Raw genomic sequence first — 26,912 nt, 5'->3', positions numbered from 1 at the left:
ATGAGCTCTACCCTTCAAATTACTACTGAGGTGACCATATGAAGAATCTTTTCCTTACGATGTGTGGAAAACTTTTTATCTCATTCTCAAAGTGGCATAACAGAATCTTCATAATTGGAGGTATCTTCAGAAAAGGGTGTTTGTAAGACTTCTCTTGGTAAAAAAAACAACAATATTTAAAAGTCTCCCAGCACTGGGAGAACACACTTCCTCCCACTGAAACGTTCTCAAGGTGAGAGGTCGCTCTTCCGCACCTTGAACCCTCCATCTCACCATGCACCCCTGGACCGATCAGCAAGAAAGCAAAAGTGTGTTCATGTGCCATTCCGCTTCTTTGCTTGTTTGATCTTATGAAAGCCGTCTGACATGATGTACCAGGTTGGAGCGAGGCCGGTTCTAGAGGCCGGTTCTAGAGGCCGGTTCTAGCTCACTCTCACACCCGTCGGCGCTGCCGTTCCGCTTCCACTCGGGATCTGTCGCGATCGTGTTGTATTCTCCCTCGGCAAGGCTGAGATGCTCGTCTCACTCACAGCGTATCACCGGTGGTGGATTACGTCACGCAGCTCGTTTACACCCGTGCTAAAGGCTTTGACAGTAATCTGTGACGGGCTGAAATGGAGATGATGCTATAATTTACTTAATTCAGCTTCTTTCTGACGTTTTAACACATTGGAAGGAAACGCACAGCATTTCTGTGAACTTTGTGACATTTGAATGTTGAGTTTGTGGCACGCTTGACAGGAATGTGGGATGCAGGCGACTGACTCGGACGCTGCAGAACCATTTCACTTTAGTCACGGCAGTTTATGCGACTTGTTTACTTCAAACTTTCAAAGCACTTCGTTTGGTCTCCAAGTCGTAGATGAGACACAGAGCTGCGCTAGGCTAGTGTTTCTTTGGTTAGGATGCTGGCAAGAGCAGAAAAGATCTTAACATGTGGTGTTGCTGAATTGATATGGGTTCTTCTCTTCCTCTTCAGCTTTTGGTGGCACGCCATGAAACGCTTGGGTTTGAGATCTGCTTTTCACATCCATTTTACCAAGGCAGCACATCAGTCCCTTCCAAACCAGCAGGGCTTAAGCTCAAAGCAGACTCAGCAATCAAACGCAACATCATTATGATGTTGGCAGTTGGGCTGTGGAGTTTTCAGTGGCAGGGGATAAAACGGAAAACAAGTGAACGAATGAGTGTGAATGCGCAAAAATGTTCTGAAGACTCCTTGAAGCTCACCAGCAGGTACAACACGCAAATCCAGCATCTGGGATTGCTGGGTTCTGGGTCTGTGTATTTTGGACCTTAGACTTTGGGGATTTAGATACAGACTAAGGCAATGCCTTAATCCTTATCCCCATGCGCCTTCTCCGCAGAGCTCAGACAGGAGTTACTACTCCATGGAGATGCTTGAACAGTGGCCTGAATTAGATTGCCCCTGACGTAGCTCATAAAAGCCGTAGTAACCCCTTCCTCATAGCGACCCGGTTTACAGCAGCCCCGTGTGTGCTGTTATATATCAGCGACCTTTGGAATGTCAGACCCATTGAGATATTTCCCGTCTACCAGCATACGACCTTGAATTCCAGCTTCTGGGCTGCAGAGCACGCTTCCTAGATTGTCCTCCGCGGGCGTTCGAATTGAAGCAATCATGCAAATTGGCCCCGAAACGAACAAGGCGTGTTTTGGGTGAAGGTAAGGCTGTTTAGATTAGTATTAACAGCCCCTTTAAACTTGGAGCGATATTGTAAAGGGGGAGGGGGTTGGCCTTTTAATGGGACTCTGTGGGGACAGAGGTGATTATGTACTGAGCATAGTGTGTGAATGTTGGTAAGTGTGTGTGCTGTACCAGTGTTAAACACAAGGGCACACACACAAACTAGTGTATGTACTGAAAATTAACATTTTGACAGTGTTTTTAGCACATGTACTAACACATTGAGCTGCAGACCTGTTAAGACAGTGGTGGGGAAGGCACAGCTTTTGTTGTTTTTCATGCTACTGTGTATATTTAAAGATGGCTGCTTCACATTGTAAGAAGATTTTTCCTATTTGAGAAATTCTAAAACTGTTAATGCTATCAGTCAGCACAGCCTGGGCGAGACTGATTATTAAAACATTTTCTCAAATTATCCCCCATCCAGCTATGATTTCCTCATTTAGTTGCGCAGATGTGTTCTGTCAATCAAGCATCAGTGGATAAAATGCATATTCAAATGCAAGGCAAATAAACTCATGAATATTTATGAGCCCAGGCAAACTTAATTGGTCATGGCAGGCCATCTCCTCAGTGTTTGTTTGTCAAAGATGACTTCATTAGGTTTTGTATATTAGACTTACTAGTGGTGGCATGTGTTTAAAGGCCTTTTAACATACTGGTATGTCATATATCCATATCTCTCTATCTCTCTCCCCCTCTCTCTCTTGCAAATATATATATAATGTAAAAATATATATAATGTAAAAATATATGCATGCCAAGTAAAAACATCTTATGTAATAGAAATGTTAATGTGTACGCTACAGTATTAATCATGATATGTACGCTGCAGTATTAATCATGATGTGTATGGTACAGTATTAATCATGATGTGTAAACAGTTCAACATTTGGCTGTCAACCCACTGCCACTTCGTTAATGAACACCTTTGCAGTTTGTAACTTCCACTGTGTGACTGGAGTTCCTGCTCAAGACTAAAATAGTAAATCCATGTTGATTGTTGATCATGGCAAACATTGCCTTGCTGTTTCACAGACATGCCCCGGATAAGGCAGGAAACACTTTTCGGCACTGTCCCAGAATGCTTTGGCCACAGACGTTGTAAAACTATTGCTGAATCTTTTTCCAAATGGTTTTTTTTTTTTTTTTTTTTTTTTTTTTTTTTTTTCTTGCATCTTTTGGATTGCTTGGAATATTGCATTTTTCCTCACAGATGTGATGTCATCTTTGATCTGCCCAGCTCACGTGAAATATCCAGACGTTATTCATCCATAGCTTTTTTAACATTTTATTTTCAGTTTCTTTGATTTTTTTATGCACACGTAACACTGTTTAATTAATCCCATTGATTAAAATGCCCCTATTAATATTGAGAAATGGATACAGAATGTTACAATCAAAAAAGAAAATAATGAATAAAACACAAATGAAAGCAGCAGCTCGTGGGATGAGTGGCTAATGAATGTAGTCCATATGAATATGAGAGATTGACACATGGGTCCAGCTCTGGCTGACGGCTGAGAGCTGTCACACTGACTGCCATTGTGTCTCTGTCAGACGCACTGCCAGTGGAGTTTGATGGATGAGCTCTTTGTTGGAGTTGACGTCCTTAACTTGGACGTGTATGCCACTCAGCCTCCTGACAAGACTTCCATGCAGTACCTCACTGGGGGAACCAGGACCCGAGCAAGGAGAATGTCCTGTGGCCCGCGGGACTTCCAGAGAATTCCTTCTCATTCTTTGTGAGGATCCTTTTGACTTCTGTAGAAAGGGTAGAAGCTGTGTGTGTGTGTGTGTGTGTGTGTGTGTGTGTGTGTGTGTGTGTGTGTGTGTGTGTGTGTGTGTGTGTGTGTGTGTGTGTGTGTGTGTGTGTCGCCCCCCCCGCACACACACAGTATCCATGTATGTATACTTAAGTCTGTTCAAGTGTTGGTTTATTCCAGCAAGTAGGAGCACATAGGATGTTACAGAATACACCTGTACACCTGGGTAGTGGTCTGTCCAAGAACATCCTGTTTTGGCATCCTTCCAGGCATACATTCATATCAGTTACTCCCTGTGGAGAATGTCATTGAGAAATCTTCTAGGTGCAACATATTGCCAACATAACATGGAGGGGAAAGTCTGGGATCATCTGACATTAATCCAGAGCTCATCCTGACTTGTTTAATGTGTCATTAACTCTGAGCTCATTCAGGCCTGTTTAATCTGACATTAGTCCAGAGCTCTTCCAGACCTGACCTGCCACAGACTTCCACCTGAATAAATAAAGATCATCGTTCGTGATGCCCTTTAAGGATATCATAGGTCTGCTTCAAACTGCAGGAGGAGACGGAAGGATTTCTTTCCTATCCCAGAGCTGTCTGGTTGGATCATCCGTCAGTCACGCCAGTTTCTTAGAAATGTAGTAATATGGAAATGGCCACATCTTTGTATTGTTTTATGTAAAGGTCCATAGAGCCATAGAGGGCACTGATGCAGTAATATTGGTGGGAATTAAGTCAGTGCTTTTTCTCTATATGTATTTTTACAGATCAAAACTCTGATTATGTATTTTAGATAATTTTCCATGATCTGTAATATAGCCTTTATATTCGTGTATATTCCTGTCTCAACAGCTGGGTGGTCTTCTGTTCGTCACACTGAGGTCTGTGGGAGTTTGAGGGTGCGGTGCGTTATTTTTGCTGTTCCTAGAACTGCATTCTTCTGAACTGAGATTGATGTAATTACTGGGATGGGTTTGAGCCACCTCCGTCTTCCAGTTTAGGTATTTGGTGGGTGTGTGTGTGTGTGTGTGTGTGTGTGTGTGTGTGTGTGTGTGTGTGTGTGTGTGTGTGTGTGTGTGTGTGTATGTGGAGGCATTAAAAACTGCAATTAAAGAATCCAAAGAAACCTTTGCACAGTTGATGAAGGTGAAGAACCTTTTGTCCAAAATGTCCTGGAAGCCTTGTGGACTTCACTGCTGTTTTGTCTCCCTGGAATCATCATCTTGTATGTGAGGACATACATATATGTACCTGACTATAGTCCAGTAATCTCCGCCCTCCAGATATTTCAGCTAATTATTGTTCTCCACACTTTATCCCAGAGACCCAGTTCCTCTCCACTCTCAGATATCACTTCCACCTCTGTGTTGTTCCCAAACAGTTGCCCTTGGCCCGCCCATAAGACGCTCAGCCTTTATTCTCAGACTCTCTGAAGCCCTCTGAGGGTTTGCACACAAACAGCAGACCTGTTTCGCCATCAACCCATTACTATCTGCAGCCAGACTAATGCCTCCCTCAGCCTGCCCATTCTCACATCTTCCGACAGCCCCCCAATAAAAACAATGAATCGGAAAGCAGTTAAGGTGGGTCTTGTAACATTAGCCTTCTGAAAAGAAACGTTCTCTGCACGTCACGACCGCAAGGGAGACTGCAAGAAGTATGCAGGTTTGAGAATGAAGAGGATGAAGTTGAAAAGGGTTCTCTTGCTTTTCATTTCCCTCCTTGGTGCCGTGTGCATGAGAGATATCTGTCCACCTGTGATTCTGGGGTTTTGTCCCTGACTGAAAGTGGTGGGGCTCGGATGGCTCCTGGTCTCTGTCGAAGATGGCCCCTGATGCTCTGTTGCTCTGCACGGCACAGATGCGTGCAGTGCCTTTCAGCTCAAGAGCGTCGCTTTATCCAGACCTTGGGGGTCTTCCTAATGAGCATCCCGCTGATGATGCCTCATTATCTGGAACACTCCTAATGTTCTGCGGCCTTCAGGTGTGTGTGTGTGTGTGTGTGTGTGTGTGTGTTGCAACTTAAAGTAGTCAGACTCTAATGAGAGACTGTTGCTTTTTCATCATGGCTGGGCAGTCCTGTAAGTGTGTCTTCCACCACTGGGCAGTGTTCCAGTCAGAACTAGCTGCATTTTTCCTCTGCAACAGTGCTTTTACCCTATCGCAATTTAAAAACTCTCATTTTAAAATTTCTAGAAAGGAAGTGACCTCAGAGCTCCTCCCAACTCCGATTTTCCCATTAGCGCTGCTCCAGCAGATTGCGAATGGGCTCAGTACAAGCCACTGATTACGACGAGTTCACCGGGCACGTCTGATGCGCACAAACACATTCGGTATGCCCTATGGAGTCTGTGCCATTTCCTAGTTCTTCTCATCAAGGAAATGGCCATCTTGAATGAGCTCTGAGGAGGCTTTTATTAAATGGCTCTGTCCATTCACTGGTACTGGACTGATGTCCACGTCGCTTCCCCCCAGCGATCTGAACGCCTTTACCTATCTTGTGTGATTTGTCATCCTGCTTCCTTAGATTCATTTTTCATGGACAATTTATTTTTTCACCTCGGGGGATTTCATGAATAGTTAAATTTTTGTCTCGGGGGATTTCATGAATAGTTGTTTCAGCTAGGTGTAAAATGTTGGCGTAGGTTTGAGTCTGCATAGTGTTCTTGTGTGTCACTTAAAACCCTTTAACATGATACAATAGCAAAACCCTTGAATTTCAGAGTGGAGCTCCAATTACATCCAGCCTTGCCTGAGGTACAAGATGCTTTTGAATCATTTCTCAGGGTTAAGAGTGCATCCAAGAGTGAGAGTGCAGTTAAGAAGACGTTTGTCTAGATGTGAACTCTGCCATGTTTCTGACACCATTTCCTCTTCCTGTGCTGGTGTGCTTAGGTCTTGGTGTGAGCTAAGGGGCCCCAGGGAACCAGGAGCGTGCAGGAGTTAAAACATAACCGCCACCGGTTCTGGATTTGCACGAATTCCACACGAGAGTTTGTCTTAAACGTGATCCAAAGACGCAGCTGAGAGAGAGCGAACGGGGGTTCCGCTCGTGACAGGTCCACCTAATTAAACGCATCCAGTTAAACTGCACCCAGCTGTAAGGGCCAGAGACTTTAATGTATGCACACATAATGATCAGCTTTGCACTACACCCTCTCCACACCTCCACACACACACACACACACACACACATACACCCACACACACCATGGAGATAGCTTTATATCTGCAGGAACCCTTGGGTGTGGGGGATTTGGTTTGCATCAAACACTCCCACCCTGTTTTAGACCTATAAATCACTAACCTCTGGAAATAAGGATCGGTCAGAATTGTGGCCTTGCGGGGAGGGAGACACAGTAGGGAATGTACCTGCATATTTAGCCTGTGTCAGTGTACAAAGGCAACGCAGAAGCTCTTCACACTTGATGCAAGTAGCTCAGATAGCTGTGATCATAAGCAAATGGGGTATTAATAGACCATTATGGGCTTTACGGAGTTCCCACGTCAGCTCCGTAATGCTTCACAGGCTCCTCTGTGCATTCTCTCAGGGCTGCGTCACTGTTTCTCCTGCTAACAAGCACAATGTTTCCCCAAACCGCTGTTACTGTCATTAGTCCAGTTACTGCTCTGGGCCTGCATACCTCATTGCAATGCTAACAGCCCCAATAACACTAACTAGCTTCCTCCTTGGACTGTTCACTGCGCCCATTTTAAATCACTCTAGCTCCCAGGAGCAGAGTCATCTTAAAAGTATGACCAGCCATTGTCTGATGTTTGGCCATCATAAGTACATACCTGAAGAGATAGTTTAGCACGCCTCTACGTCAGGCCAGGACACCCCTAGTGAGCTTAGTGATGGCTGAGGGAGGTAGAGGACTCTTTTGAACTTAGTTTCTTAACCACTCTCCTCTTTATATGCTCAGTTTTGTTAGCGACTCCCATAATCAAATGGTGCTGCTGCTGTAGTAGTTGCTGGGACCGTTTTACCATTTATATCAGCTCCAGACACTTTTCCCAATTTTTTTTCTTCCTCATTTTATTCTTCCATGAAGCTATCTAATCCCAGTCTGTACTGTCATATTCTATTGCCACAGTCCTGTCACTGTCTTATTCTCAGCAGAATCTTTGCTACAGGCTCGGTTACGTAATGCAGAATCCGATCAACCAAAGTGTCAGATTGAACAAGTTGGGCAACAGTTCCGTCAGACTGTAGCGGCAGACAGGTTAGACCTTTGAGGCCACTGTCATATCTTTTAATGCCTGAGGTCATTTAGCTCCATGCTTGCACTCACCATGCGTCCAAAAACGTCAAAGCTCTTGGCATTTGCGTAGCACTGGCCGTGCTAGCGGTCCGCGAGCTAACGCATTACACCCACGGCAGCATTCACGTGTGGCTGCAGCAGGCTGCTTGGCCTCCTCTGATGCTAATGGACATTTACGACCAAAGCTTAGAAGCCAGGCACTGCTTGGAGCCACTATAGCTCCTCAATGAGCAAGATGGAATGCATCAGGTTGGTGCTTCTGCAGATCATCTGGGAAAACAAAGAGAGGAGTGTGCTGACAGCCAGATGGCCATGGGTCCATTCCCAGAGAGCACCCCTACATTCATAATGATATATATATATATATATCACCCTGGGTAGGAACCTCTGTCCATAGGTGGCTCTATGGTTTGTGGTATGTTTTCAACTTAATTGGATATTTTACATTTGACTCATGTTGAATCCTTCTACATTCTGTGGCTCACCAGGCTAATCCCCCATGCTAAGCTAAGTCTCCCATGGCAAGTTTAAATGCCTTTTTGGCTGAGTGGTAGGAGGAACATCGGGAGATGGTGTTGAGATTCATCCTCTCTCTCGCTGAGATGAAGATATTTGTCTGTGTTTCGACACTGTTATAGAATTTTTCGATAAGCAGCACCATGCTAATGTTCAAACAACTTCCAAAATATAACAGTGATGTTTATAGTAATATATAGTTATATAAGAGTTTTGCCAAACCAGGAATATCTGTGTGTGTTGCATACAAATCCATATCAAAAATCAAAAGGAGAACTTGTGTAGGTCAAAAATTCATGTTACATTAGTACTTTCGAAAAATCCCCTGCACAATATTCTCTTATGAGTCATCACCATAGCAACAGAAAAACAGGATGAGCTCTGGCACTTAACTCTGCACAAATCTGAACTCTTTGTTTAGTTTTCCAGCATTAAAAAAAAGGATATTTCATGGGTAAAGGTTGATTTCAAGGTTTGTAACATGAGGGAAGAAATATGTTCAGACCTATGTTGAGTTTGCCTGTTTAAAAGAGAGCTTGTTTGATCATTCGTCTTCATCTACGATGTTTTATACTTTTGAGAAACAACTGGAGTTAGAGTTGAAGCCTTCCAGAAGCTATAAATATCCAAATGAGAGGAAGGTGCTTTTACAGCTTTCTTTCTTGTTGGCAGAATGATTCATATTAACTGATGGAATTTCATAGAGAAGTCCTTTTGTGAAACATCAATAAACAATCCTCAGTACATCACAAGGCAGTGGAGTTAGGTTGAAGTACCTGTCAAAATGCTGCATGATACAAGCTTTCATTGTAGCGTTTCCATTTTATTACACACCACTAGTGTTTAAATTCAAGGTGTTGAGAAGGGTTAGGTTAGTGTCCACATGACCTTTAAACTGTCCCCTTGTTTCAGACAAAGCCATGGCTGGTGTTATAGGCCATGGTTGCCCATTAGAAAAAAATTCATTTATCTTGGGGAATGGTTTATCTGGAGATAAAACTATACGTGATCATCAGGTCAGCTGTTATTTCGACTTGGATGCTCCTTAGAGACGAGCTCCATTACCTACGATCACATAGTATCCTGGCCCTGTAGACCTTAATGACCTTGCATGATTCTCTTTGCATTGTTTCACCATTGATGCGCTTTCTGGCTCGATGGTGCCATGATATATGATGTACCGAGGCACTGGCAGGAGAACTGCCAATGCAGCTTATGTTCAGAGCATCATTGAGTTTGTGCACTCGAAGTGAAAGCAGAAGTTCACACAAGTTCAGACGGTCACCCAGTGCCTGACCAGAGGACCAAAGATTCCTCTCTACACCTGCTATTCATGCTTCACTGCCCTACCATGAATGCTCTCATTTCTGCCACTGGAATTGATTATTAAATACTTAGCTTGTTCTTTTTTCTCTCCCACCATCCTCTCTCTCTCTCTCTCTCTCTCTCTCTCTCTCACTCTCACTCTCACTCTCTCACTCTGTCACATGTTCCATCCATCTGGACAAAAAAAAAAAAAGCCACATATTATTATTTTTATAATTTTTTTTAAACATACAATGAGTGGTATCCCGAATGTGATGGGGATGCCTTTAGCATACTTGAGTTCTGACATGGCTGATCAGGGAGGCACTAGAAGGAAGAGTTGACTTGACAGAGCTGTGACTGCACTTCACCAACGTGTATGGCTCTATTTCTCAGCTGGGGGAGACAGCACTGGAATAGCACCATGTCTTGAGTAAGGACAGAGGCATAATATTATTATAGCTTCAATAGAATTACCTTGTGGTCATTGTAATGAATTGCCCCTCCCCTTGTGTTCGTTTGACTATAGGCCTCCTCTTAGATATTGGGTTCACCTGTGTTCGTTAATTCCCTTGGTTATTCTATAAGCCAAGGTCATTGCTATGGTAATTTGGTCTTCACATGGCCCAGGTTTTTCCTTGGTTTAATTGCTCCTTGTTTGTTAGGTCTTCCCATAGTCTAGTGTAGTATTCTTTCCCTTTTCCTAGCTGGGTTTCCCCCTTTGTGTCTTTGTTTTAGGTTTTTATTCTGTTAAGCGGATTATTGTGTAGGTCTTTACTTCACCTCAAGTTTATAGGTATTGATGTATTTTAGTGTCTTGTTGTTTGTGTGCGTTCTTTTATAGAACCGAAATCATTAAGCGTTTCATAGTTCTTGTGTTTCTGGATTGCTTAGTTCTCGAAGTGTAATTTTGTGTGTTTTTATGTCGCTATCGGCTGTTGCTTCGGTTAGTTACTGTGAGTGTTTTTGTTTGTCATTTGTCTAGGTTCTTTTAAGTGTTCTTCTGTGTTTTGTATCCGTGGTTACATGTGTACTCTTGTTGAGTGAAGTTGTACACCTTTTGTCTGTTTGGTTGTTTTGATTGTTTATTTCTTGTTTTCATAGTAATTTGGACATTGTATCGTGGCCCTCCCTTTGATATGGTTTTCCCCAGTGTTATGACGGGATACCGCATTGTTCCCAAAAAATCTGGTCAAGTTTTTCTGTGGGTTTTTTATCCCCCCCCTCTCTCCTAAATGTGTTGTCCTGAACTTGCCTATTAGATATATGCTGTGTTTCAGCATTTGTGTCTGCCTCCTGAATCTACACCATTACAGTCACATCAGGATGGCATCAGCTGGACAAACAGCTCATTTGCTGGATGTGATACTTCAGTGATCCTCTTTCCTGTGGCTGTGAACATGCTGGTCAAGCCAGCTGAGGTAGAATCCAGGTCCTTTCACAAATGAGAACCTTCATGTATGACAGTCACAACAACCTGAGTGGTAGGATGCAGGTGGATTCTCCAGATAGGGGTACAGATGTTCTTCAATGAATAGTAAAGTAACTTAAGTTGGATGCTCCGATACCATCCAGCGGCTGCACCGATGCTGTCACCTACCTGAGGCTCAACATCCACTTTGGAGGGACTGCTCAGCCTAGATGTAGAAATTTAAATATGGACTTCTACTAGCTGGGCTGCCCAGTGGAGGATAGGTTTCCTTTTGTGTCTTGGTCCTCCCAAGGTTTCTTCTTAAATCTCAGTCTAGGTCCCTTGCTTGCTCATTAGGGATCTGGATCCATGCGCTTGTAAAGCATCTTTGTAAGTCGCTCTGGATAAGAGCGTCTGCTAAATTTTGTAAATGTAAAATGTAAATCTTAAGGATGCTGCCTCTGTCAAAGCCTCAAACCAGGACATATAGTCCCAGTTTGGTGGATATCCAGAAAATTCAAGGCTAGGATCCTTCAGCTTAGCATCCGTCTCAAGTGTTTGTGGTCCATACTGATCTTTTTTTTATCAGCGATGGCTTCAAAACAGGCTACAGAACGTATACACCTGCATAGGTGGCTGGTCTTGCCTCGTAGCCTGAGCACCATGGCTCTTCATTGGAAGAGCCTCAAGCTTAAGAGCAACCCAAGAGAGCAGTTTGAGCTTGCATGTTTACTAGACATGCTCGTGTTCATGTAATCCAAAGGTTTCCCAGGCCAACATTGAGGTAAGAACTGGGATTACAACCTAAGGCCCATGATGCAGCGGACCAGGCATCAGCAGAGATCTGAGATGGTATCAGGAAGAGCAGCTCAGCTTTCCATCAACCCATTACAACCAAGCTGAGCGCAAGGGCAGGTGCGACAGGGGGCAAGGGCAGGTGCTAGCAGGGGCAAGAGCAGTTACGTGCCGGGGTTGAGGAGCTATGTGCAAGTCAGATTGTAAGTGTTAACGAGTGGGGATCATGGACAAAATAGAAACGGGCACGAGATCGGAAGATGTCCGGGTCCAGATTGCTGCAGTCGGAGCCCTTCTGCATAAAGTTCCTAATACCATCTCTCTCTCTTTTCCTGACCTCTTCAGCTGGGGAAAGGTCAACTTGCAAGTTTGTCCTTTATGTCTCAGTAGGAAAACTGGAGCTTATTTGTATTTGCTGCCCAAAACCTCCACTGCTGGCAGCACAACCAGGTGTTGAAAGCTATTGCTGATATCATCTGCAGTGCCAAAAACTGAACCGAACACCTCCAACCATCAAGCTAGACGTTGGTGTTTGTCATAGCAGTGAAGCCCCAGCTGAAGGTAGCAGTAGAGCTTTTTGGAGCAGCAAATCTTGATCTAGAGAGGCAACTAAGATCAAAGAACTTCATGGAGACCATCGTGAGACTTTACATTGGACTGATCTTAAAAACATCAAAGCAGGTGATAAGGCTCACTGTATCTCCAAGTCCTCCTGGACACCACATGTACACAGAAGAGGAAGGGCATCAGAGACAGCACAAGGGCAGAAGAAAAAAACATCTAGATGGCTGTGGATCAAAAGGAGTGATCTGAGAACATATGCTACTTGGACACTAACTGTGAAATGATCACTCACAGGTGGGTCACCTGGAAGAAGACGTTCAAAGCATAAAAAAAAAAAAACCCCAGTGACCCCCATAACTGATCAGGTGTCAAAGTGCATCACTACATGTAGTTGTTTTTTGTTGTTGTTTGTTTATTTATTTATTTATTTACACAACAGGCTTCCTGAAGTTCCTTTCAGGTAGTTCTTAGAAGGGCTGACAACGAATCAGCTTTTAACTCTCCATACTAGCTGTATGTGCTGCATTTGGTGTTTGATGGTGGGACCTGGCATTAGAGCATGAGGAAAACTTTAGAGCATTAGAGCATGCTTTTTTTTTTTTTTTTTTTTTTTTTGCTGTTTGTTTGTTTGTTTGTTTAGCTCCACAGTGGTGGGGAAAATTGTGGGTATATTGTTCACATTCTTATACGATTGCTGCTTTTATCTCTTTCTCTCTCCTAGATTTGGGAGGAAGAACAAAGACGATAAGGCCAAAGCCAAGGCCAACCTGGGAGCACTGAGTGAGGAGGACATTGATAGGAGTGAAGCTGAAATATTCCCTTATGCGTACGTTTTCCCGCTACCTGATTTCATGATGTGAAAAATAAATGATTTGGGGTAAAGAGAGTCTGATATTTGTGTGAAAAGGACAATCTTTTTGCATTTTCACATGACCCTATGAGAATTGATCCTAATTCACCTTCCTTGACAAATATGAAGACTTCTGATAACTCTACAGATGTGTCTATCTGTATAATAATTAGTGTAATAATTTTATTAGAATTAGCTTTAGATATACAACCTTACAGCTCTGAGTTTCAGTGACATGCAGTTATAACATGTTATATGAGAGTTTCTGTTATTTACGTCGGTGAATTAAATGTCCCTTTGCACAGGAGGGAAGTGGAGAGTTCAGTCCCCAGTCGTGGATTCTTGCCCACTGTAGAGGATGATGACTTCGACCCTAACTATGCCCGCATTGACAACTTCAGGGAGCCCCCCCCTTCTAGCCCCTCCCCTCACCCCACCCCACCGGTTCCTGCTGCCTACAGCGCCCCCCCACCCAATGAGGAGGACCTGGAGGGGTTGTATGCAAAAGTTAACAAGCCGAAGCCTGCTGCTCCACAAGCAGTGACGGACAGGCAAGTGTCTGATATAGAGCTTACGTTTCTTTTGCACTTCTAGGTATCAGCACTGATTCCTGTACTTCAGCAGTATTCTAGTTCAACCGTATCTTGAACTCTAACCTACTGTACTGGCTAGAATACATTCTTGTACATGACGACGCACTTTTGGTAAGTCGCTCCTGATAAGAGTGTCTGCTAAGTGCTGAGACTGTAGATGGAAATGGCTGAGGTAGGTGTCTGATGTGGGGAGACCAAAACGGACGTATTACAAATCTGTATGAGGTGAGCCATAGATTCTATTTATGCATCATATGCATCACATTTATGCAGTTACATAATGGTTCAACATGGTCTGAGGCAAATGTGTGATGGTATCCAGCAAGTGTTAATTGGTGGCTAACTTCTTAAAGGGCCTCATTAGCTCATTATCTACAGGCTACGGTGACCTTAAGATGTATTACCAGCAAATCAGACCAATCAGTTTGTGTTGTATTTTGCCCAGATTATTTCAAACATAACATAGAAATTGAAAACAAAAAAAAATCCCCCTATAAAAATGACATTGTGCAATCACTTGAGGACAGACGGATATATGTTAAAAGTATATATTTTTAATTAATCAAACATAAACTGCTTTGATAACTGCCAACCCCATAAAATCATCTGACCTTGGTGCAGTGTTTATATTTAACACACCTACTTTGCTGGGTAGGTACACATGGGTGGTGTGTATGTGTGTGTGTGTGTGTGTGTGTGTGTGTGTGTGTGTGTGTGTGTGTGTGTGTGTGTGTGTGTTTCAGGGGGGTGTGTGGGCATTCTGGCCCTTGTTCTGCTAGTGATGGATGTGGGCTTAACCTGCTCGTATAGCACTGACCATTGAGAGTGTCTATATGAAGATCACCTTTAATCCTGTCTCATGCTCTCTCCTGTATACATACACACACACACACACACACACACACACACACAACACAGGCTAGAGAGAGCCAGCGTGCACAAGTACAACAACGCATACACCTCTGGTCTGTGTGAAAAATCCCTCTCACTGGTTCACATGACATAAGCAAACCCACCCTCATACAAGCTGACAAACCCAACGCTGTCTGAATATTAGCCGCCATCCACATGCACATACAGCGCAAAGCACATTTTTCCGTACGCTAATGTAGACACACCCACTGTGCTCACACAATTCACATACACAAATGTGAAATCTGTGTGCACAGTAACACAAACCTTAATGAACACAAACACTACACACTCAAATAAATAGACATTGTGAAACCCTCCCTTGTGGAACCAGTTGCACAAAAAACACATTAGACTGGAGTTTAACAACTGGGTTTTCTATTCAGATGTTCTGCCTAAACTAGACCAATGATCTAAAGACAGTTTACTGTCTGCGTGTGTGTGTGTTTGTGTATGTCTGAGACAGTGGGAGATGGTCAATTAACCACAAAGTAACAGCTTGTGGAGTGGTCTCTCTCATGCTCGCTCTCTCTCTCTCTCTCTCTCTCTCTCTCTCTCTCTCTCTCTCTCTCTCTCTCTCTCTCTCTCTCTCTCTCTCTCTCTCTCTCCTCACTGATGTCTCGTCTTCTTTAGAAGGGTACTTAATTACTGGAGCTCCTTCACTTTCTCTCCCTCCCTCCCCACACCTCTTCCTCTCCCCTTGTACTTCGACTGCTTCTAACAGCCTTTTGTTCTGCCTGCCATTTTGTACATAATAGATGTGACTAATAAATGTTATGGCGGAAAAAAAAATGTAATCACAACCTGAGAAAAGAGGTTAGTTTCCCTCATTTAGGACACTCTGCCTTTCAAGCAGCCTCTTAGACAGAGAAACGCTGATGCGGCAAGGTTTAGGGGGACAGGATGGGATCCGGAGGCCATGAACTTTCTGGAGCGCGTCCAGGAATGCAGGATGCTGTTAATCAGTCTAATGGAGCTCCGCTTTCAGCCCAGTGCTGGTTCTTATTCTTACGCGGAAGTTCTTGTCTCCTCCTTAGGGGCCTGTCCAGACATGTGGACCCATGTCCACCCATGTCCACTCTTCTCACCCCCCTCTCTGGCATGTGCAGTTCTGATTTTGGTCCAGGCCCCCTCCAACCCCGGGATGTGCAACGGAGTCATACCCCGAGTCCACCTCCACCTCCTCCTCCCCGACAGCGTCAAGGCTGAAACACGAGCGATGTTTGACGTGTTCGGTGACGGCCCTCGAACGCCAATCGGCGGCCCCGCCCCCCACTGCCCCTGAAACTCCCCCGTTATTAAAGATTGGACACATTCATCAGACACATTCATTATCTCCCCGGTGACAGGTGTGGCCGGGAGACGGGAGTCACTTTTGATTACGGACCTGCATTCCGGCGACCCGACGGAAGAGGCGGCCGCCCGCTGTCAGCCAGCGTTATGCGGCATGTCCTGCAGAGGCGGGTCTGAGAGAGATGGGGGATGAACTCTTTGGGAGGTGGAGGAATAAGTGCTCACTGTCAAGTTGACAGCACTACCCTGAGGACAGCTCAGGGGTGTCTCCTCTCTGCTGCCATCTCTATGCTATGTATAAGAAGGAATAGCATTTTAAACAAATCTCTCCTCTGTGTGTGTGTGTGTGTGTGTGTGTGTGTGTGTGTGTGTGTGTGTGTGTGTGTGGGACAAAATGAATAAAGGAAATGGGGACTGACACAGACCATTGTTCCAGATGAAAACACGAACGTGCACAATTGAAGCTCTGTAAGCACTCCAGCTCTGTAGCAGTGGGGTGTAACTTGCATACAGCTTGGCTTTCTTATCCAAGCCTCAGATTGGACAGACTCTCCACAGAAAGAAAGACAATACTTCTAACCTTTGCAGAGTCTGTCCCTCCCCCAAATCTACTGTAAATGAACAGGTGATGTCAGGTCTGACCTTTAGCACACGTGTTCACATACGTGTGTGTCTTGCACATCTGCTTCATGTGTTTCCGTCGACCTTTCTCCCTGATCTCGGATTCATTTTCAGTCATGCAGCCATACAAACCCCAAAGTTTTGATTTGCTGTCCACATTTGTTTAAAAAATGTGTGTTTAAAAAATAAAAATAATAAATGATGCCGTCTGGTGTAAATGTTACAATTAGAAGGTAGCTGTTAATCTCCTCCTACAACACAGAGCAGTCCCTCAAGATCCCAAAAACGTAAACTGTTTTTGGTGGACATTTCCAGAACGCCGTTGTCACCTGCGATGATCTCAGACACGGGCGCTTGGCAACCTTTTGTGGTTGTCCACGGTTGCCACTCACAACTTCAATTTCACGCCTCAGTTGTCACTAAATAATAATAAAAAAAAATGAACGTTGCTTCATTACCAGGCAACTAGTGGTGCTCTGTAGGCAACCCTGATGGTCTGCACTGATATTAGAGGAGCTGTAAAGTTCACCAACCCTGACAGTCTGCACTGATATTAGAGGAGCTGTAAAGCTCACTAACCCTGACGGTCTGCAATGATATTAGAGGAGCTGTAAAGCTCACCAACCTTGTTGCTGGACTTTTTGGGCATCATGTGCCTTCAAAGGGCCTTTTATGCTTCAAGTGGTCTATCTTATAATGGAAAAGACCATAATACATTAAAGCAACATTAAGATAACCCAGTGGTCATTGTAATTGTCTTATTTTTATTAACTCAGAAAACGCTTGCGTTTGTGGTTTCCTTTGTTCACTTTGTTCATATCTTGCTCGTGATTTGCACTGTTCTGAAAAACACCCTCCTGTGCCTCCTGTACACTCCTGTAGACTGTGCCTCCAACAACATCCATTCGGAGAGTCTGTCTAGCTCTAACGTTTTGTCCTACCCCTCTATTCCAACAAGAATTGGGACACTCTACCCCTAGACTTGAACACACATAATGGAGGGGTAGGGCTAAGTGGTAGTGGCAGTAGGAGGAATGGGACACAGCCTTGGCTACTGAAGCTGCCTCACCCCTCTCTAAGTCAACACCCTCCATCCAAATGTTTTTCCAAGACTCCTCTCTTCCCCTCTGCCCACTGCCTGTGCACATGCAAAATTACAGCCAGGGATAACCAGTTCCATGTAGGGCAAGCTTCTGAAATGTTTAGTCACTGATTACAGAGCATAGGACAGAGACAGACAGACAGACATTTTCACTCTCACAGCATCTAATTTAGGGAGTCGGGATTTTAGCTGTCAGGATATGAAGACAGTTTAACCAACATGTTGTGTAAAACAAAACCCTCAAACAACTTATAACAAGTTATATATTTTGAAAAAAGAACTGAATGTGAGTTCAGATTTGGGTGGATCCTCGTGGGCATCTTGCACGTTTAGATGTTTTCATCTCCTATCAGAGCTGGAATGGTGGTCAGAAGGTTTGTGATGAGATGCTCATGGGAAGAGCTATTTAGTAAAAAAAAAATGGACAGGAAGAGACGTGGCCCTGTTAGAACCCACTGAAACCCACTGAGGATAACAAAGCAATGGTTAAACTGGAGTCTGGGCCGTTGGTTGTTATTGAACAATTCTGTCCGTGCTCTTGGTAAAAGACAGGTACACGGCACACTGAAAGCTGCTGTGGTCAGACCTGGCACCGAGCAGTGCCGTGTCTTCAGTGGAACCACGCCAGAGGGCTTCTCTCGCTTTCCAGAGCAGAGCCTCATGGGTAGTGTACACATGTGGAACCAGAACTTGGCACTCCTGCTCAGACCATAGCACCACCTGACAAGCAGCTCTAAGGAATAGGTGGAGGTTTCACACTGGAAGCACATCTTCGTCCTTCACCCCTATGGCTTACAACCTACCCCACAATCGAGGACACACAAGTAGTGGGTGGCAGTTGGCAACAGTAAATGTTTGGGGATTGAGGAGAAACTGGGGCAGAAGTCCAACATATTTGAATTCTGTCCAAATCCAAACTGGGTTCATATGGACGACTTCTGTGCAGGACAGAGGATCAGTGTGACAGCAGAACCATATGGCTCCTATGTGGAAATGTTTGCAAATATGACGTTTGATCAACTGTGAAATCATCCTTAACTTTACTAAGCTCTTGCGTCCAAAGGTTCAACGTTCAAGGTTTGATTCAGATTTAACCCACGGGTCAGTTTTAATGCTTTTGATGTTAGACGAATAATGCATGGTGTCCAAAAACAACATTGTAATATTAGTGAAATTCAAATCTATACCACTAACGGTAGATTTGTCTCTTTCTTCTAAGAAAACTAAAGGAAGCCTCCAGCCTGTGTTATCGGCTTCCAGCTGTCTGACGTGATAGTGGGGCTATTTCATGTGAAGGATGGTTTAATTGCTTGTTGAAGAATTGCCTGGTGGTTGGACGACATTGCAAAGATCGAGGCGGGCCTGATGACAAAAGGCCTTCTTAATACTGATACGCGTATATCTCAATGCTTTTATTATGCTGTCTGTCCCGTGCACGCGGGCACACACACACACACACACACACACACACACACACGTGCACTGTGGCCTGAGCCGTTTGTTTTGCCTAAGTATGTCCATTCACTGATAAGGCTGTGATTCATATTTGCAGGCGGCGGCTGTGCCTGGCGGCTAATTAAACATTGATAGTGTTTCCCATTCAGACGGCCATGTGTGCTCTCAATCAAACTGTGTCAGCCCTAATTGTGTCCTACGCCAGCCGCCGTAGCTGGCGCGACTTCAAAGAAGAGGTCACGCCGTCATCCGGTCCCCGTGCTGAGCTTTGTGTGAGCTGACCGACTGTCTGTGGCTGTGTTCCTCGTCAGTTTTTATAACTTAACAGGGACGCTCTGGGAATTTGTGCCGTTTGAACGCTCCGCGGGTCTTTCGGGAATCCGTCCTCGTGCCGGCTCAGTTCCGTTTGGCTGCAACATGTTTGAGTAGCGTCTTTTCACGACAGACTTAGTCACAAAGTGGCTCGGCAGAAGGGTCACCAAGCATGGCAAGCACACCATACAAAGACACTGGGACCCGTTCCATGCACATTACCAGTGATCTCACTCATAAAAGTCTTAGAAGACTAATAATTCCTGTCACTCTGGAAGTTTATCATTAAATGCTTTTTAAATATAATAAATATATATAAAGTTTAAACACTTTCTTGGGTTTTTCGACTTTACATTTTGTGCTACTCACATCTATTGGATTGTGGTAAAGTTGACGTGAAGATGCAGATGGAGACTTTTATTATGAAGGGGGATCCAGAACTGGAGTTGTCTGAGGTCACTGTCTGCGCTTTCCTTTTCTCTTCAGTTCCATGTATGCATGGGCTCCCATGTTTCCTTCTGCCGTGCAGGGTTTCTTGAAGTAGCCACAGAGGGCAGATCTATAATTGATCATTTCAACTTTGCAAGCTATAGTGTTAGCGGGACTCCATTCCCATCAACATCACTCAAGGGTCTGTGTCCAGTGAGCCAACCGGGTCTACCACAGCTTGATAAAGCTTTAACTGCAGTCTCATTCCCAAGCTAAATGACATGTGAATGTACATTATACTAGAGACATGTAATAATATCTAGGAAGATCAGCTCGAAATCTACTCCTGGGTCAGGAATGGCTGGGTAAATAATGACATGAATTGAACCGTTATGGACTGAAGTGGGGATACCTGTCAGACCTCTCACCATGAAGACTTGAGTGTCACTCACTCATCTTGGTGTGTGTGTGTGTGTGTGTGTGTGTGTGTGTGTGTGTGTGTATGTCTCTGTCAGTGTGTGTGTCTTTAGCCTCCTGGCAGAACATGTAAATGTGTGTGAACTTGACCATGTCTTTTCCATAAATGTTCATGTAATCAAATGCAATGGTGATCCGTGTCCTGTGCCACTCACCCATGTCCTGTGCACGTGTTGCAGCACTGAGGCCCGTCTGCAGCAGATCCGGAGCCAGCTCCAGCACCTGAAGCCAGTGCCACCATACGGCGAGTCCGTGGTCGCCCCCAGGGTCCATGAGTACGACCTCTCACGGGTGAGTCACACCGTCTTGTCTACCTTTTACCCTTCCTCTCCTATCACGACTTTGTCTTGCTTTGTTTCTTGTCTGTCTTTCTTTTTTTTATCTTTCCTGTCTGTCTGTCTTTCAGGACTGGATCTGGTCAAGATTGTTCTTTCTTGTGCGTGTTTTCTATTGTAAAACCCTTTGTGCCCGTGTGTGTGTGTGTGTGTGTGTGTGTGTGCGCTGCCCAACACTCGCTGTGATCTACCAGGCTACAAAACGTTACTACCCTAATACTCTGTGCACACATGCACGTGTGTGTGTGTGTGTGTGTGTGTGTGTGTGTGTGTGTGTGTGTGTGTGTGTGTGTGCGCACTGCGCTCAGGGCATGGATTCCCAGTACAGATACAGTCATCATCATCTGCGTGTGTGTTCCTGGCCAAGCAGAAGCACTGGCAATAATCTATTAATGCAGGCCTATTCTCAGCAGGAGCGCAGTCACTACAGTCCACCTGCTACTATTCAACGCGCGCACACACACACACACACAGCACCATCTCCATGCATTATTTTCTTTTCTGACTTTGTGGAGTGAGCAGGAACGCCATCACCAAAGGTAAATGTTGATGAGCACACAGCAACACAAACGTCGTCCCTCTATAAGAAACTGTAGAATTACAGTATGATGGTATTTGGCAGTAAGAATGTGTAGATTAGCAGAACACAGAAAGGAAATTTCGAGCTCTTCAGAAGCTCATCGCTTGCACAGCTGATAAAGAACTTGTGTGTGCACGCCTGTGTGTGTGAAGAGCTTCTGACATTTTGGAGCTGTACAGTTAGCGATGTTGTTCCATAGGTTGCCAGGTACTGCTTGTCCTCCTCCTCCTCCTCTTCAGTGTTGGCCAGCGTCCAGCCACAGTTTGCCAGTGGTGCTGCCAGCATGCGCCCACCCAGCATGCGTGTCCCGTAACCCTGCAGAAACACGTGTCCTGTACTCCTCCAGACCTATGCTTTCCATACCCAGCCAGATACACAAGTCAAACATTGAGTCGAATTCAAAGAAAGAAGATTCTCATGGAAGCATGTCTCAAAGTTCCAGGGTGAGGTATTCACCCAGGCGAGCACTCGATTTGGATCCGGACTCTGGCACCGGCATTCCGGACCAGAGCTGCTCCGCCTTTGGGCACTGGAGTAGGACCTGCAGTTATGTTCGGTGCACCTTTGGGGAAAGAATGCTAGGGAAGTAAAAAATAAAAAAAAAAGAAAGAAAATGAAAAGCAGAATAGACCATTACATTCATTGCAGTCCTGTTTTTTCAGTTGTCCTAGTTGTGTGTGCGTGTGCATACGCATGTGTGTCTGTGATGTGTCTGCTTTTAATCCACACACACATTTCTAGAACATGTTTACCATCAAAAGTTTCCACAGAAACTTGTGCTGACTCCCTGAGTCTCCTGTTTCCCTTTGAACAGTTTAAACTGGTGCTCTTTGTTTTCATTTAAACGGGTGGTCCTTTTTTGTGGTGTAAAATTGGAGGTTGCTGATGAGCAGTTATGTTTTGGGGGTGTAGGTTTCACCACCAACCTTAAGCATACCTAATATTTTTAGATACTTCTGTCTCTGTTGCTTAGTTACTCTGGCCTGCTGTGTGTGTGTGTGTGTGTGTGTGTGTGTGTGTGTGTGTGTGTGTGTGTGTGTGTGTGTGTGTGTGTGTGTGTGTGTGTGTGTGTGTGTGTGTGTGTGTGTGTGTGTGTGTGTGTGTGTGTGTACAATGCTCAGGGCTTAGGTCTTCACCAACCCTTGACTTCTAGATACACACACGCACACACAGTTTAGAAGGATCCATGCATATTTCCCACAGCCGCCCACTCACGCACATTTCTGGGAATGCCGAAAAGCATTCAAACTACAGGGCCAGATAGATAGATAGACAGACAGACACACACACACCTACACCCACCACATTTGCTTGCATCACCCAGCCCCCTTATCCCCTCCTGTTGCTGCCGGCTTCACTCTTTGCATGTTTCAATGGGAACTCTGTGGGCAGAAACGCTGCTGTCGCCACACAAGGCTGCTCAATAAATAACCACCCAGTGCTGCTAATGAGAGCAAAGCTTATGATGGGGGGGGGTGTGTGTCTGATTTGGGAGGGGGTCCATTATGAGAAACTGAGGGGATCCAGCACTGTTGATTGTCTCCGTGTGGAGGAGAAGCTACAACACTTCACTCCTGCTTACTAAATGGCAGGCAGTGGGCAGATAAAAGACACAATATCACCAAATGTTCAGCTTTTTCTTTTAATAATACAAGAGTTACTCATGTAAACATGGGTTTCTGTTATGGCCGTTGTACTTATGGCGCTGCCTCAGGACGCTACTGGTGGCTGGTGTCGGTCTGGGGACTCTGGTACACAAACGCACTTAAAAGAGGTTTGCAATTGTGTTGTTTTTTTATATAATTACTAGTAGTATTAAAGAGAGCAGAAGTGATATGTGAATAGGTGAGTGGTAGTGGGTGTAAATATGGGCGTGGCCTGAAGGATGCGTGCACTGGCGTGAACGACGCCCACTTTGCTCTTTGCTAATGCTGGTATGAGCAGACATGATGACAGGGTACCCGCGGGTCCTTAAAAAGTCTTAAAATGTCTTAAATTTAGTTTTCCATATTCAAGGCCTAAAAATGTCTTAAAATGTCTGGAATTTTATGAGGGGAGGCATTAAATTATTTCAGTTGTTCTGGCGCGATGTGAACTTTGCCGGACCTAGCGCTAGGACCATGCAGAAAATAACCGCTCCAGGGTCCTAGTGCTAGAATCCTAGCATTGGAGTATACGGCCTCAACAACGTCAACAATTTTAGTTCGCCAACACCCCCCCCCCCCCCCCCCCCCCCCCCCCCCCGTCAACGATGTGGAACACACCTGCATCCCCAGTAATAGTATTCTTTTTTCTTGTGAGAGGTATTAAAAAGGTCTTAAAAGTCATTGAATTTGAGATTTAAAAATGTGCAGATACCCTGGATGAAGTCAGCGGGCACTCCGGGTCACCTTGTAACGGTGGGTGACCAAAAAAAAAAGGGTGAGAGGTGAGACCCGTGGGGGAGACGTTCCTCAGAAAGAAACGTGACACTGAATGTTTTTGGTTCTACTGGGAAGGTGGTGGGAGGAGCCACTCGAACACGAGGATTGGGTTTCAGCCCCCGCCGTTCCCCGTATCCAAAGACATCACCCGGGCGAAGTCCACCGCCCTGGTTCAGAGGTCGAAAGGAAAGACATTTAACCAAACAAACGGGAGCAGGTTCTTGGCGCCTGGCACCTCAGCTCGACCCCCGCCCTGGCCTCCACGTGTCCGGCTGTCCGCCATTCTGTTTCTGGAAGATTGTAGGCCTTGCTTTGGACCAGGATGATGTCTTAATTACAGTGTATGTGATTACAGGGCGCACATCTATAGGGTTGAGGGGTGGGGATGGCTATCCAGGAAAGGCAGTGATGTGTCAGGAGGACTGAGGGTATGAAGCAGACAGCAGGACTTTTCTACATGCTTTCCGTCTTTATACTAAATGATTTGCATGCAGCGTGAGATGAAAGGATAGCATATTTTTCCTCATTACTGTGCTGTAATTACGCTTTGCATCATGGGGGAATAGTGATGCAAGGTCAAAAACGAATTGTTAGTGAAACGTTTCCTCTGGTGTTTCCCTCACGAGGGCTGTGCAGGGTGTGACTGAAAGTAGCAATAAATTCTGTACATTTTTATTTCTGAACTCTCTTCTGTCATGATAAATAATGTTGCCCGAGCTGTGACTTTCGTGAATAAAACATGAGATTAAGTCTGTCGCACACCTGTTGACTCTGTGGTGTTACTGAGTAGCAGAGGTGACACAAATCATAATGATGACAGCTGATTCGCAGACACAACACTTGGGAGGATGATGGTGATGCTAAAAACGTGGCATTAATGAGACTTTGTAAAGGCAGATAAAACACACAGGGGTATACACGGTGAATTGTAAATATGCAAATATAAAACAAAAGGCTATAAACATCAGGAGGAAGTGGGCCAGGGAGGGCTGGTGGGGTGTAGCTATGAAACGCTGAAATTCCCTATTGAAATTCTCTAGGTGTAGGTGTGGCTATGAGGTGTTAGTTGGTTGGCGAGGCAGGGGCGGGGTTGGCGAGGCAGGGGCGGGGTTGGCGAGGCAGGGGCGGGGTTGGCGAGGCAGGGGCGGGGTTGGCGAGGCAGGGGCGGGGTTGGCGAGGCAGGGGCGGGGTGAGGCAAGCAGAACAGCTGAGCTGATGTGAACAGGAATAGAACGTGATCAAACTACATTGGAGTTTAGCCGTCATTCCCACTCACTAATCCAATTCAATTTACGACTGATTGGAAATACAGGTTACTGGCCACTTAAGAAGGATAACGGACGATTGCAGTATAAATATTAGCGGATCCACTTAGAAAGGGGTCACTGCATGTTCGTGATTTCAATGTACAAATTTAATTTTACCAAGCATTACCGACCCACATGTTTACCTCGATCTGTTTAATCTGTCATTTGAATGAGCAAGTGCTAGTGAGGGCAGTAAAGTGGCCAACACCTATGCACGTACGTTTCTTTGCATAATCAATGACCTGAACAGGTGAAAATGTGAGGGAAGAAGACAAGCACGTTAGAGGTGGCCATCACTCGCTCATCCTTTTCCTTCTCCTCTGGCAGGAGTGAGACTAGCTCCGTGCTTCTGTCAGGGCTTATTAAGTCAACATTTTAATTTAAACACAGCACCGCACGCACACCTCCGACAGGCGGCTGTGCTCCGACGGTCCAAGCAGGGAATCGCTATGAGGTGAATCCACACACCGCCAGCTAGCAGACCCATGTCTGTACAAGGTTCCTAAGACATGAAAACATATCGCCAGCATGTACTTACAAAGCCCAGCGAGAGGGGAGCAGTGACTCACACCTCCCACAGGCTGGTCACACCTATTCCTGTGGGCAGAGAGCCTTGAGGGGTGAGTGGACAGACAAATGCACTCGCTGCCTTTGTTAAGGATCGAAAAGCAACAGTAAGTGTATTTCTATGTGTGTCTATAAAAATACACACATACAGAATCATTGGGGTTTTTTGTCATTGGGAGGGCAAGGAATTACATAATAGAAATATCAAAACCAGGTTGGCGTTTATTATGGGAATCTCTTGTGTTGACTTATGAGACAACAATCTAAATGGATGGGCTGCTGGTGGAAAGTTTGAAGGGGAAAGGGCGTGGATGCCAAACTGAGAGTGTGTGGATCTTCAGATCTGCTGAGTCATTGCAGCCTCCCTCGCTCAGGACCACATCTCAGATCTGTGGACGAGCCCGTCGGTCTGCTGCTGTCGGAAAGACGTGATCCGCCACGGCTCAATCCCTCGCGGCTTGCGTGGCGCTGCCATGATGTCACCACTGTATCGTCACAGAGTTGCCTTAGCGTTTGCTGCAGCGTGTGGTAAGTGGGGTCGAAGGCGGCTGGTTGCCCGGTCACGATCAGCCTCCCACAGGCCCTGCGCCCTAATTACCCTCGAAATGGCCTGAACCATCTGCCACTAACTAGCAGCAGGACAAGCGTGAGCGTTTGGGGGCAGTGGAGGGCATCCGGCCCATACATACTGCCCCAGGAGGAGAGAAGGGGAGGGGTGTGCCCTGTGATCGGGCACATGTCAGGCATCACCCGCATTCCACCACCACTGAAGGGGGATCTCAAAACGCAAAGCCGAGGTCAGATGAATGGAACCCGAGGTTTTTAGAATTTGAATCACAAGAGTGCTATGTGTAATTTGAGCAAAAAGTCCTTTGAAACGAGCCCTGACTCTATGTGGGGAACAAATTGATAAATCTCAAGGATGGATTTTACTAGAGCTGTAGTTGAGCTGAGCTCACGGTGAATACCTTCTCCTTTTTGGTGCCTATGTAATTAGGCCTCAGGGTAACTCAGGGTAACTCAGGGTAACTGAGCCTGGACCTTTCTGTGATGGCTGAGGAGTTTGGAGGGTTAGGAAGTGCTGCTGTGAATGTGGGAGTTGTGAAGGGAGGTGATGAAGATACAGTCTGTGCTTCACATCTGAGACGAGGCAGTTGGCAGAATGGTGTACAGGTCTGGATCAGTGAGAGAAGATGCATACAGCTGGACAGGGCATGATGTTGGGTGTAGTGCTCGGTGTCGCACAGCTGCCCTGTCTACAGCTCACCTTTGGAGAGACCAGGATCCTGGACTGAGCTTCACGTGGCCCATTCAGCTCCTACAG

The 26,912-nt window shown here is 45.3% G+C and overlaps 1 protein-coding gene across 1 annotated transcript in view; it reads left to right on the top strand.

Annotated features, from left to right (window-relative positions):
• The window catches only part of pard3ba (par-3 family cell polarity regulator beta a), a 112,293-nt gene that overhangs the window by 76,178 nt on the left and 9,203 nt on the right, over positions 1-26,912 (top strand). Inside the window, exons 19-21 of the mRNA XM_077023191.1 lie at positions 13,054-13,158; positions 13,488-13,733; positions 20,556-20,667. Coding sequence (XP_076879306.1) covers positions 13,054-13,158; positions 13,488-13,733; positions 20,556-20,667 — 463 coding nt within the window. The remainder of the gene's footprint in view (positions 1-13,053; positions 13,159-13,487; positions 13,734-20,555; positions 20,668-26,912) is intronic.

The sequence above is a fragment of the Brachyhypopomus gauderio genome, chromosome 12, assembly GCF_052324685.1.
Source record: "Brachyhypopomus gauderio isolate BG-103 chromosome 12, BGAUD_0.2, whole genome shotgun sequence".
Lineage (NCBI taxonomy): Eukaryota > Metazoa > Chordata > Actinopteri > Gymnotiformes > Hypopomidae > Brachyhypopomus > Brachyhypopomus gauderio.
This window is presented reverse-complemented; position numbering and strand designations above follow the sequence as displayed.